The sequence below is a fragment of the Microcaecilia unicolor genome, chromosome 9, assembly GCF_901765095.1.
Source record: "Microcaecilia unicolor chromosome 9, aMicUni1.1, whole genome shotgun sequence".
Classification (NCBI taxonomy): Eukaryota; Metazoa; Chordata; class Amphibia; order Gymnophiona; family Siphonopidae; genus Microcaecilia; species Microcaecilia unicolor.
Window position 1 is genome coordinate 145,143,240 of NC_044039.1, and position 14,153 is coordinate 145,157,392.

A 14,153-nucleotide genomic window follows, 5' to 3' on the forward strand; every position below is an offset into this window, starting at 1 on the left:
GTTTGGTCCTATTACGGTATTGTAGTACATTCTTTTGGTTTGTTTGATTTTATATTTGTATTTTCTTTGCAACTGTTTCCAGTCGTTAAGAGTGAGTTCATCTTTTTTTTACTCCATATTCTTTCCAGCCTTCTGACCTGTGTTTTTAAGGCTTTCAGTTCGTCGTTAAACCATGGTATTGAGTTTTTTTCTTTTTGAAGATCTAGTTTGGAGCGGTGCTATACTGTCTAGTATTGCTGTGCATCTGTTGTCCCATTCTTGTAGAACTTGAGGTGAGTTTGTAGGCTTTGTCCATTCATCAGTGTATAGTTCTTGCCAGAATATCAGTGGGTCTATTTTGCCTCTTGTGGTGTAAGTTCTTTTTTTCTTGTTTTCGTTGAGACCCTTTTCTTTTCCAGTAGAGGGACATGTGTGCTTTGTAGTGGTCTGACCATGGTGTAGCTGTCCATTTTGTGTCTGTGATGATGAAGATGGGCTCTGATGAAAGTTTGTGAGTTATAATGTCTAGTGTGTGTCCTTTATTGTGGGTAGGTTGCATGTTAGGTCAGTGGAGCTCCCATAGTTGGAAGAAATCCTTGCATTTGTTTACATTCTTTATGTTGGTGTCTTCAAGGTGAAGGTTAATTCCCCTGCTATGAGGAGGTTCTGGGAGGACACGTAAATATTTGATATGAAGTCCATAAAGTGTGTTTGTGAAACTTGCCAATTGCCCGGGGGCCTGTAGAAGATGATTAGGTTTAGTTGATCAAGTAGGTCGGGGTGGTTAATTCTGACTGAGGCTATTTCAAGTTGGGGTAGGATGGATTCTGCTGTTGTGGTAACTGTGAATTGTGATTTATAGATTATTGCTATGCCTCCTCCTCTTTTTCCTTCTCTAGTCCAGTGGGTAATTTTGTATCCTGGTGGACATAGCTCTAAGATTATTGGGTCTTTGGGATCATGGATCCAGGTTTCACTAATGAGTAGGAAATCAAGGTGATCCAGTCGGTCAGTGTTGTGGTTTTCTTGACTACTGATCTGGTATTAGTGTAACCTATTTGTATTCGTTGGTATTGTTCTTTTGGATTCGGGTTTGGGGTAATATTTATTAGTTGTCTTTCTCTTTGATGAGATGGTTTTGGACGTTCTTTCTTTCCTAATCTATGCTGGGGTCCGAGGATGTTAGGTTTTTCATGGTCTGTTTCTTTGTCTTTTTGGGTGTGCATGTTGTGTTCGTGATTTGTTTGTGGTTTGTGAATTGTGAGGCTGTTAGCTGTGTCTAGGGTTGTAGGTGCGTGTTGGAGCAGGGTGAGGCAGTAAATAGTTAGGAGTATTTTCCTGGTGTTCATATCAGTGTTAGTGTGCACGTTAATTTGTGTATTTAGAATGTTGGGGTTTAGCGATTGTGTGAGGCAGAATCTAGGTTAGTATAAGCATTATGTTCGGAACAGAGCGAGCAGAATTCAAATCATTACAAACAGTGCACTTAGATCAAAGTAGGTAGAGGCATTAGAGGTCTTACAGCATTTTGCATCGCATGAAGCGTTTACTTATCTAATATCTGCCAAACATAAAACAGTGTTTAAGCATCTGTTAAGCTGCCAGGCATATAAACAGTGTTTAGGCGTCTACTAGGCTGCCAAGGATATAAACAGTATTTAGGCATCTACAAGGCTGCCAAAGGTTATAAACAGTGCTTGCAACATAACAATTTACAACATTTAGAGGCAGTTTTAAAGCATTTAAAGGTAGATTTTGTTTTCACCAGTCTGCTACAGTGTTACTGAGTAAATACAGCAGTTTAAATCAAATTGCTACATTGTTATTAATACTTATGGCATACGGGAGCATTTCAGCTCTACAATAAGGTAATAATGTTCAGTTCAGATATTACCAGTGATCCAATAGGACTGAGGATGTTCTTATGGTGATTGAGTCACGGCGAATTCCTCGCTGGTATCAATAGGGCTGATCGGGGGCAGGCAATCTGCCAGCAGCATTGGAGGCTCCGGTCTCCATTTTCTCGTCCTAGGCGATGTATGCACGTTTTCAACAGGTTGCTTTTTTGCTGGGTTCGGTTTTTTTTTTTTTCGTTCCACAGGGGTTCGTCCTCAGGGCTCGAACTTACCTTTGGAGTTCGAGGTTGCTGCTTCTCGGTAGGCCACTTTGTTCAGTTTAGCTTGCCACCCGGTCTCTTTGCCATCTAAGTTGTATGTTCCACGCGTTGCTCTGGTCCGGTGAGGGTTGAATGATTGGACGTTTGTCTTCATGTGGTAGCAAGTGAGCTGTGGGGGGCATGGGGGCACGGTCGAGCCTGCGGATCTCTTCGAGACCTTGGCACGACCTGGACCCTCTCGTTGCTCTCCTCTAGCTTTTGGTCAGGCGGGCAGAGCCGACGAGCGAAGTGCCCCTCGCGCACCCAGTGGAGAGAGGTTCACTTGCTTCTCTCTGCCTGAGGAAATCGCCAACGACCGTTGGGCTCCTCCGGGATTGCGTCGGCGGTCTTCTGCGCCACAGCTATGTCTGTAGCTTGTGGAGTGCCCGTGCGTGCTTCGTGGAGAGGGGTTCACTTGCTTCTCTCTGCCTGAGATTGTTAAACGACCGTCGGGCTCCTCCGGGATTGCGTTGGCCGTCTTGTGTGTCCGGAGCTCTGTTTATGGCTTTAGCTTTGCTCTCTCGGCCCAATGCCAGCTCGGAGGGGTCGGAGCTCCCTTAGGTAGGTCCTACCTCGGTACCAGGCAATAGTGTCCTTCAGAACCTTTATTTTAGTATTGGTGTTCGCTGTGTGGTCTGTTTCCGTTTGCAGTTGGGTTGCCGTTTGGTCCCCTAGAACTGTGATCTGGTTGTTTCTCTGTCGGGGTGTGTCGCGGCCACGAGGTGGGTGTGCTGTTGTAATTGGCAATCGGCTGCGATTCTTGTGCCCGTTTTGGGTACCGGGAGGCTGTCTCGGTCCTCTGGTCCTTCTTGTTAATTGGATCCGCTCCGGTCCATTCCGGTCCTGTTTCAGCAGGGCGGGATGGTCTAATTGGTACTTTATCAGGATGTGTTGTGGCCACGAGGTCAGTGGACTGCCGCGATCGGTCTCGGGGTTCTAGGGTTCCGAGGTGCCGTCGTGGTTCGCTAGTCCTCCTCTCGATTCGGGATCCGTCCGGTCCTTTCCGGTCGTTGATGGCTCAGGATGGTTAGTGATGGGATTACTCCTCGGGACCTCTGGAGCTCTGTTCAGGGCTCCTTACCTGTCGGCCATCTTTGTAGAAAAGACATGAAAACCTACCTCTTAAAAAAATTCTACAGCAAATCACAAAGATATCACCTTCCTTTCAAATTTACTTCTTCAAAAACTATATAAATCACCAAAACTCTACAACGTAACACAAAAGCTACCGCTACCGTTTCCTCTTCAAATCTATCTCTTCAAAAACTCTATGAATAACCACACAAACTATAGATGTCCTCTCCACATTGCACAACACTACTGTAACTCCACCAAAATAGAAATTGTAAGCCACTTTAAACCAAAATTTGTTTTCAGATAATAGTGGGATACACAAATGCATAAATAAAAAATTATGTTCAGTGTAAAATTACAACACAAATGATCAGACCAAATCACAGATTTCCAGTTACAAAAAGTTATCAGAGATGAATCAAAAATCCAAAGTGTGACTATTCTCCTGAGTTGAAACCATTAGCAACTTAGAAAACTGTAAAGCCTGTAAAAATTCCCAAAACTCAAGTATTATTGTCCCTGCTATCCTCAAGATGTAAATTAAAATCACCCAGTATTACTAACTTAGAAAATCTTGCACTAGAAAAGTGGAGATTCAAAATCTGTTCCTTGTTGTGCTGTGCCTCGCTCGGGCTCGTTTAGAGCAAAATGGGCACGTGCTAAGATCCATGAGCTTCCCCTATCTCCCCCTCCTTCATACCTCCGATGAGACAAGCAACTTTGGAGCATTTTCGACTGCTGCCTGTCTCTTCCCTTGCTACCTCTTCGCTCTTGCCAGAGGCGGGAGCTTTGGGAGGCAGTTTGAGAGGGGTGTTTTTGAGTCTTGTTGAATGTGCGGCTCACCCGCAACCAGGAAGTAGCTTTTTCAGGAGTGCAAACAGCAATGGTGACTCAGCTGGGGGAGAATCTTGTCATTCCAGGGGGAACTCCTACTGTGAGTACAGCTTCTACTTTGCAGATTATCAGTATGCGAACAGGATCGTTGGTGAAGGTACTGTTAGCACTTTGACTCAAGTGGTTAGCTTGCTAGTGATGCGTCCGACACTGGGAGTGCACTGGAATCGAGGAGGTCTCAACCTGTCTGGAGCACTGGGTGCCAAGACACGACCCCAGAACTGACTAACATTAGACCAGACACCCAGGAGGCGTGTTGATTCCATATCCACTTCACTGGTGTTGAGGGACCCCAATGCCAAGCACTGAGCGAAGGCTAAGCCACACTGGTATGTCCCCCTCAAAGCATGGTGCTGGAAGCGCCAGAGCAGGGGCATCAGCATCGCCAATACCTAAGAAGCGGTGGCGCAAAGAGGATTGCTCTCCTCTGTTGCTGTAGTACCTGTGCGTCAGTCTCCATGCAGCAGGGGTTCCATTTCCAATTTGACACTGGCAGATTCTCAGACTATCTCCAACCACAATTTGGCTCAGCCTTTACCAAAGCCTGCCCCCAATGAACAGATCCAGGCCTTGCTCAAGGAGCAGCTTGCAGGCTTGCTGCAGTTGCATAAAAAAATGCACTGGCATTGAGGGTGCTTGTGCCAGCTGTAGTACCACTGCAGCCCGAATTGGCCCATGACCTGTCAAGCAGTCGTTGGTAACAGCGCCGACTGCTGCGGTAATGTTCTCGACAGCGGGACAAGAAACTGCTTCAGAGTTGCAGAGTAGACCAGGCCTTTGTCATCCGGCATCATGGCCTGGACATCGCTTTAGGAGACCGAGGCAGACAGACTCGGATCTCTCATCAGGAATATTTTGCCGAGTCCAAGTCAGACCATTCATGGGAGTCTGAAGAGAGTCAGGGTACTCAGAGAAGAGGTCTTGTGGCATATCTTCAAATCCTTCACCACTGCAGGAGAGAAGGACATCTGCACCTGAGGAACTCTCACTGGTTTTGTATGAGCAATGGCAGAACCTATTCCGTTTAAGTTAGAAATTGAGAATGAGCCCAGGGTGGAGTTGCTAACTGTCCTGGATTATGACTTCCATCTAGAGAAGCTGTGACAATGCCCCTTCACAGCATTCTCAAGGACGCGCAGATGAACTGGGAAAACTCCCTCTCTGTGCAGGTCATACTTAAGGTGGCAGACTGTTTATAGAATCCAGAATGCTCCCGGATTTGAGAAGGCTCAATTTGCCCCACCACTCGAGGCACGTCATGGTGTTTGAACCCGCTCTCAAAAAGGCTAGGAGGTCAAAGACTCATGCCTTGGCTCCCCTGGGCAGGGAAGCTTGTACCTTGGTTCTTTTGGAAGAAAGGTTTACCAGGCCTTGATGCTTATTTCCCACATCCAGGTCATTTTCCACATCCAGACCTACCAACATAAAGTCTTTGGTGCATAGTGTGCTAGACTTTGCAGATTCTCCCCCACCGGAGCAGGCCTTAGAGCTTCGCCAGCTAGCCAAGAAGCAGAAGGAGCCCAGGACATTATTTGGGCAAGGGGCACTTGATGTGGCATCCAGATTCTCCACATTAGGAGTGGGAATGTGTAGATTTTCATGGCTGCATGTCTAACCTAGAACCTGCTATTCAGGAAAGGTTAGTGGACGTCACACGCCTAACAGATAATCTTTTCGGGGACAGGGTGGAAGAGGTCACTGATTTCATCCACTACCACCGTCAAGTTCCTATCTTGACCACCTCCTTCTGCATCCTCCTCATTCAGATGGTTTTCTGGAGGGCCTAGAAGAGAATCCTACTCTATTCTCAGAGGTGTAGCATTTGTCCGCAACAGCAGCTCCAGCTTAGGTAGCAACGTTCCTAGAAGTCCCAGCCTGCTCCCAGTCAAAGCAAGGGATAAACATTTGACTGGCACCAGGACAGCATAGCCGCAATCAAAGTACATGCCACGGATGACCTTCCGGTAAGGAGGAGGCTGAATGTTTTCCAAGAGACGTTGGTCCCTTGTAACCTCAGACTGTTGGGTTCTTCAAATAGTCTGGATAGGTTACACACTCCATTGGCTAAAAAGACCGCCCACAGAGCGTCTTCCATTAGCTCTCAGCATCAGGAAGTCCTCGGCTGTCTCTACCTACAATGAAACTCTCTCCACCGCTCTGGATACCCTAGCACCATCTGTCTCTCGCCCCACTAAGCGCACTAATCCGCAGCCCTGGTTATCCCCCTGCATCCGTTACCTTCGCTCCTGCACCCGATCTGCTGAACGACTCTGGAGGAAATCTCGCACCCTATCAGACTTCACCCATTACAAATTCATGCTATCCTCCTTCCAGTCCTCCCTATTCCTTGCCAAACAGGAATATTATTCTCAATTAACCAATTCTCTTGGCTCCAACCCTCGTCGCCTCTTTGCCACCCTCAACTCCCTACTTAAAGTACCCTCCGCTCCCACCCCTCCCTCACTCTCTCCTCAATCACTAGCTGACCACTTCCGCGATAAAGTGCAGAAGATCAACCTTGAATTCACTTCCAAGCCTTCTCCTCCCTGTGACTTCTTAACCCACTCCCTTAACCAACCTAACCCGGCCTCCTTTTCCTCCTTCCCTGAGATCACCGAAGAGGAAACTGCTCGCCTTCTTTCTTCCTCCAAGTGCACCACCTGTTCCTCAGATCCCATTCCCACCAATCTGCTTACCAACATCTCTCCTACAGTTATCCCCTCAATCTGTCACATCCTCAACCTCTCTCTCTCCACTGCTACTGTCCCTGACACCTTCAAGCACGCAGTAGTCACACCACTTCTCAAAAAACCATCACTTGACCCCACCTGTCCCTCCAACTACTGCCCCATCCACTACCGTATACAGTTCAAGCTTCTTCTATTGACCTTCAAGTGCACTCAATCTGCTGCCCCCCATTACCTCTCTACCCTCCTCTCCCCGTATGTTCCCACCCGTAACCTCCGCTCTCAGGACAAATCACTCCTATCTGTACCCTTCTCCACCACCGCCAACTCCAGACTCCGCCCCTTCTGCCTCGCAGCACCTTATGCCTGGAACAGACTTCCTGAGCCCATACGCCATGCGCCCTCCCTGCCCATCTTCAAGTCCTTACTCAAGGCCCATCTCTTCTCCCTTGCTTTTGGCGCCTAACCACCTTCCCCATTCCTGTTACCTACACTGACTACGTAGTCTGTTACCGTTAGATTGTAAGCTCTCCTGAGCAGGGACTGTCCCTCCCCGTGTTTAAACTTGTACAGCGCTGCGTAACCCTGGCAGCGCTATAGAAATGCTAAGTAGTAGTAGTAGTAGCAAAAAAACTCTCCACCCTTCTAAAGGCCAGTGCAGTCAAGCCCGTTCCATCAGGAAAAGAAGGGAAGGTATTCTATTCCAGGTACTTCCTCATGCCCAAAAAAATGGGGAGGGGGGATGTCAATCCATCCTAGACCTCAGGGACCTGAGCAAGTATTTGGTCAAAGAAAAGTTCAGGATGGTTTCTCTCAGCTCTAAATCCTGCCACAAGCTGTTGCAGCTGTGCAATGACATGGCAGCATTAGATGTGAATGCTGTCTTCATAGAATTCCCCACATCCTGACTGAACTGAAGCCTGGTTCTCCTCAAAGTATACAGCACTACCACTAAGCCATGTGGCATTCAGTTTAATAAAACAGATAAAGTAATACAACAGTCTGAAGTGCAACACATTACAAAGACTACAAGCTATAGGGATGCTAGATAGTTATGAGTTCCATAGTGTTTAAGGGCTACTCAAGGACAAGTCAGGATATCAATGTCATCTCTTGCAATTCTCTGAAAGCACTGAAAGAAAACACTGCAATCACCTTTATGAACAGTAAAAATGGATCCACAAGTAAAGAGATTCCCATCGTGTCTTCTGCCAATGTAACCTAGTGGTGTCATGGTAGCACTGCTTACCTTCTCTTTTAAGAGCTGTGTTTTTTTCATGGCATAATTGGGAGGAGCTTTTCTGAACCGCTCTTTCTCTTTCACAATCTAGGCCGAAGAAAATGAAACATGAGAACAAGAAAGGAAATCAAGAAAAGTCATGTATACATAGAACTGAAGAGACAGAAGCAGTTGCTGGAAAATGTGTCCTTACAATACTACGTTGGGAGACATGAACACTCCTCATATCAATAAACTATTATAGTATAGCTATTATTTTCAGGTGTGATCTTAAATCTAAGGTAAGCAAGTTCAGCAGCTTCAGTACTTACCTCCTCAATGTCCTGATCATTGAATTTGTAGTTGACAGCTTCTTTAATGGCTACTTCCTTCTTGTTGACCTCATCTAGTGTGGGTAGCTGCATTCCCGCAGAGAACATCTGCAAATTCAACAGCCAAACTCTTCAGATTTAAGATTAAGAACGTAAGAGTTGCCCTACTGGGTCAGACCAAGGGTCTATCCAGCCCAGCATCCTGTTTCCATCAGTGGCCAGTCCAGGTTACAAGTACCTGACAAGTGTCTCAAAAAGTGGCAAGATTCCAGGCTACTTAATGCCAGGGATAAGTTCTGGTTTCCTCAGGTCTAACTTAATACGGTTTATGGATATTTCCTCCAGGAATTTCTCCCAAACCCTTTTTTAAACACAGCTACATTAACTGCTTTTACTAGATAATGCTCCCTCTAGAACCTCCCAGGAGTGTACAGTTGTAGCTAAGACCCCACCTTCTGATACAATAAGCAACCTCTAAAGCTTAAAGTGTATGCAGTGGAAAAATTGTATTTCATTTTGGTCAATTTTGTTCTCTGTTAGCATTCCCTCAACAAAATTGTGGTCAAATAAAACTGACTAATGAAAATGCACATATTTACAAAGGTTCAGTTCATTAACCTCTAACAGATTCACAGGTATGTTGGCAAAAAAGAACAAGGACATTTAGTTTGTTCAAATTATCCCTGAAACTATGCAACAGATCCCAGTTCATCTCTGGTTTTCATGAATAGGGAACCCCCTTGTATTTACTTCATGCTTTCCTTACTTCCATTACTATTTGTCCTTCCCTTAGACAAATATACAGTGCACTATCCCTTCTACAGAGAAATATTTGCTACTTCTGAGTGTACCTCTTTGAAATCCCATGATTTCTTGATCCGTAAATTTCATTTCCACAAAAAAGGTTTGCTTCAGGGGCAACATTTAGACCTTTGTGGTATCTGATGCCTCCATCATATCCCCCATCTCGCTTCTCTATGTTATACCTATTTAGGCCAAGTATCACCTCAGAATCCAGAATCTTTGTGGTCTGCAATATCTCAGTTAACCAACAAAAAACCTTGCTGAGGAATATGAGCCTTCAGAACTACTTGGCTCCCTTTTCAGAAGAGAATTTAAAAACAAAACAAAACAAAAAAACCTGCATTGTGCGCATATAAAAGCCAAACAGTGGCAGTGAGAGTGGAAAAGAGGTAGCATTAGGAAGGAAACAAAAGGAAATAAGGATAGCACTGGGATCTGCACCCCTCCCCCCCCCCCCCGACTCAAAAAATGATAGAAGTTTCAAACTAACAGAACAGTTAGGTGATTGAAAAGTTTGTTAAAATTTTATTTGAAAGTATTTGTTATACCGCTAAGGCTAAAAATAAGCATTGAGCGGTTTACAAAATATAAAATCATTCAAAGAGAAATAAATATGTTAAGTACAGACTAAAATACAGTTTAGCTTCACCTTGTCCACGTACAGAAATAAAGGTTGTCAAAAAGATATCACTCCAGGAGATGAGCAAACTTACATATGCCTTGTTTCATAAACTTATTTTAGGAATTTACTGTTTGCCACCATCAGACAAGACAGTGGGCCTTTGATAAGAGCATCCTCCCATATTTCTCATGGTGAGCTTATTCACGTCACACCTGTAATACACTTTGCTATTCAATTTACATGTATGTATAGTATACATATAAAGTATCACATATCATGTAAAATGAGTTTATCTTGTTGGGCAGACTGGATGGACCGTACAGGTCTTTATCTGCCGTCATTTACTATGTTATTTATTTATTTTACAGCGCTTATATCCCACAATTTCCCACCGCTGGCAAGCTCAATGTGGCTTACAACATTTAAATAACAAATAGACGGTTACAATAAATGGAAAGGGGTAAGCAGGGCGGAGAGGTAAGGATAAGGAAATGGGTCAAGTCCATAATGGCAGCGTCCTCAGGTTAGTGATGCTGGACAGGATCTTTGGGGTACGCTTGCTCAAATAAGCAGGTCTTAAGCGACTTCCTAAAAGCCAGATGATCCTGAACCGTTTTCACTGATCTTGATAGTGCATTCCACAAGTGAGTACTGACATAGGTAAAGGTGGAAGCATACATGGTTTTATACTTCAGTCTAGAAAACGCAGGGTAATGGAAGGTTAAGTAAGAACGGGCAGTACTGAGTGAGTTTCTTGGCGGTAGGTGGACAAGGGCATCCATGTACGCAGGGGCTGCTACATAGAGAATCTTGTGGACTTGGGCACAGATTTTAAAAGTTCTACGCTCTTGTACAGGAAGCCAGTGTAATTTCTCACGAAGTGGACTGGAATTGGTGAACTTTGACACTCCATAGATGAGTCGAGCTGCTGTGTTTTGGACGGTCTGAAGCTTCTTTAGGAGTACGCCAGTGCACCCTGCATAGATGCCACTGCAGTAATCTAGTCGGCTCAAGACTAACGATCTAACCAGATTGCAAAAAACTCCCCTTGGGCGCCACGGAAATCCAAGATGGCCACATTCTATTGAGACGCTGTGAGTCGCGTTCCATTGCTGCTTCTACAATGCCTAAACGAAGGGGGAGAGTGATAGCCAGAGCCCCGCTACCTACCCCCTCTTTACCTGGTCCTATGGACCGCTTTGCTCGACCGCAGAGAGTTGCTTTAGAAAGCAGGACGCTGCCAGTAGGGATGTCCGGCGTGTTTGGAGAATCGGTCTCCCCTGGATTAGATACCACTCTCAGCCCCGCTATGCGGACTCCACCTCCCCAACCGGTTGGAGCAAGCTCCTTTCTTGCTGACTCGACGGGGTCTCCCAATGAAGGTGGTGGGGACCCGGAAGAACTTCGAGTGGAGGACTCGCTTTCATCGCAAGTCGGAGAGACACTACCACCGTGGAATGCGGGGAGAAGCACCGAAGGACAGAGCGAGATCCCTGTGAAGGCGTCCGAGAGGTTTGAAATGCCTATGGAATTAATTGTTAAACCAAAGGAGGTCACTTCAGATAAACTATGGGACTTAGTTTCTGCCTTGGGACATTCTTTCTTGAAACAGGCAAATGAAACTGTTCCAAAAGTGAATTTATTAGAGAAAGACTTAAGAAAGATGGAGGAAAAGACTAAAGAAATGGATAGTAGAGCCGAAAAGGTTGACCAAAGGATTACGAAATTGGAAACATTACAACCTCTGATGACAAATGACTTGACTAATCTCAGGAAAAAAATGGAAATCTTTGATAACTATACTAAAAGTCATAATTTAAGATTTGTAAACTTTCCCAAGATAAAGACTGTTCCTCCTCTTGATATGTTAAAGAGATACTTGCGAGATATTTTGAATATATCAGACCAGAATTTACCACCATTTACTTCTGCTTATTATGTCCCAGGAAAGGAACTGAATCAAATTCCTGAAACTCCAATAGATGTATCTCTTTTGCTTGAGATTTCTGATTCCGAATTAGCAACGGCGCAACTCTGGTTGCTACCGTTGCCTTGTTACCGGATAAAAATTGGATCTTCAGTCTTTTCTTTCGCAATAGAGAAAAACCCTTTTTGGGTTATAAGATATTATTATTTCCTGATGTCTCCAAGGAGACAAGGAGACGGAGGAAACAATTCTTGCTCCTTAAGTCTGAAATAATACAATTGGGGGGCACCTTTTTTTTTAAGGTACCCCTGCAAATGTATAGTAAGACTCGATGGGAAGAAATATGTGTTTACAGAGCCCGCCCATGTATCAGCTCTTATAACTTCGGTAAAGCGAATTCTACATACCTGTAGAAGGTATTCTCCGAGGACAGCAGGCTGATTGTTCTCACTGATGGGTGACGTCCACGGCAGCCCCTCCAATCGGAACACTTTCCTAGCAAAGGCCTTTGCTAGTCCTCGCGTGCCGATGCGCACCGCGCATGCGCGGCCGTCTTCCCGCCTGAACCGGCTCGTGTTCGTCAGTCCCATATGTAGCAAAACAAAGGCAAGGGAAGACAACTCCAAGGGGAGGCGGGCGGGTTTGTGAGAACAATCAGCCTGCTGTCCTCGGAGAATACCTTCTACAGGTATGTAGCATTCGCTTTCTCCGAGGACAAGCAGGCTGCTTGTTCTCACTGATGGGGTATCCCTAGCCCCCAGGCTCACTCAAAACAACAAACATGGTCAATTGGGCCTCGCAACGGCGAGGACATAACTGAGATTGACCTAACAATTATCCAACTAACTGAGAGTGTAGCCTGGAACAGAATAAACATGGGCCTAGGGGGGTGGAGTTCGATTCTAAACCCCGAACAGATTCTGAAGCACTGACTGCCCGAACTGACTGTCACGTCGGGTATCCTGCTGCAGGCAGCAAATGAAATGTGAATGTGTGGACAGATGACCACGTCGCAGCTTTGCAAATCTCTTCAATAGTGGCTGACTTCAAGTGGGCTACCGACGCTGCCATGGCTCTAACATTATGAGCCGTGACATGACCCTCAAGAGCCAGCCCAGCCTGGGCGTAAGTGAAGGAAATGCAATCCGCTAGCCAATTGGATATGGTGCGTTTCCCCACAGCCACTCCCCTCCTGTTGGGATCAAAAGAAACAAACAATTGGGCGGACTGTCTGTTGGGCTGTGTCCGCTCCAGATAGAAGGCCAATGCTCTCTTGCAGTCCAATGTGTGCAGCTGACGTTCAGCAGGGCAGGAATGAGGACGGGGAAAGAATGTTGGCAAGACAATTGACTGGTTCAGATGGAACTCCGACACGACCTTTGGCAAGAACTTAGGGTGAGTGCGGAGGACTACTCTGTTATGATGAAATTTGGTGTAAGGGGCCTGGGCTATCAGGGCCTGAAGCTCACTGACTCTACGAGCTGAAGTAACTGCCACCAAGAAAATGACCTTCCAGGTCAAGTACTTCAGATGGCAGGAGTTCAAATGGCTCAAAAGGAGGTTTCATCAGCTGGATGAGAACGACATTGAGATCCCATGACACTGTAGGAGGCTTGACAGGGGGGCTTTGACAAAAGCAAACCTCTCATGAAGCGAACTGAAGGCTGTCCTGAGATCGGCTTACCTTCCACACAGTAATGGTATGCACTAATTGCGCTAAGGTGAACCCTTACAGAGTTGGTCTTGAGACCAGACTCAGACAAGTGCAGAAGGTATTCAAGCAGGGTCTGTGTAGGACAAGAGCGAGGATCTAAGGCCTTGCTGTCACACCAGACGGCAAACCTCCTCCATAAAAAGAAGTAACTCCTCTTAGTGGAATCTTTCCTGGAAGCAAGCAAGTTGCGGGAGACACCCTCTGACAGACCCAAAGAGGCAAAGTCTACGCTCTCAACATCCAGGCCGTGAGAGCCAGAGACTGGAGGTTGGGATGCAGAAGCGCCCCTTCGTCCTGTGTGATGAGGGTCGGAAAACACTCCAATCTCCACGGTTCTTCGGAGGACAACTCCAGAAGAAGAGGGAACCAGATCTGACGCGGCCAAAAAGGAGCAATCAGAATCATGGTGCCTCGGTCTTGCTTGAGTTTCAACAAAGTCTTCCCCACCAGAGGTATGGGAGGATAAGCATACAGCAGACCCTCCCCCCAGTCCAGGAGGAAGGCATCCGATGCCAGTCTGCCGTGGGCCTGAAGCCTGGAACCGAACTGAAGGACTTTGTGGTTGGCTCGAGATGCAAAGAGATCTACCAAGGGGGTGCCCCACACCTGGAAGATCTGTCGCACTACACGGGAATTGAGCGACCACTCGTGAGGTTGCATAATCCTGCTCAGTCTGTCGGCCAGACTGTTGTTTACGCCTGCCAGGTAAGTGGCTTGGAGCACCATGCCGTGACGGCGAGCCCAGA

General features: G+C 46.2%; 1 protein-coding gene across 1 annotated transcript in view; it reads right to left on the reverse strand.

Annotated features, from left to right (window-relative positions):
- Positions 1-14,153, reverse strand: part of RTF1 (RTF1 homolog, Paf1/RNA polymerase II complex component) — a 212,769-nt gene that overhangs the window by 41,325 nt on the left and 157,291 nt on the right. Inside the window, exons 11-12 of the mRNA XM_030214087.1 lie at positions 8,341-8,448; positions 8,039-8,116 (exon numbers count right to left, since the gene is read on the reverse strand). Coding sequence (XP_030069947.1) covers positions 8,039-8,116; positions 8,341-8,448 — 186 coding nt within the window. The remainder of the gene's footprint in view (positions 1-8,038; positions 8,117-8,340; positions 8,449-14,153) is intronic.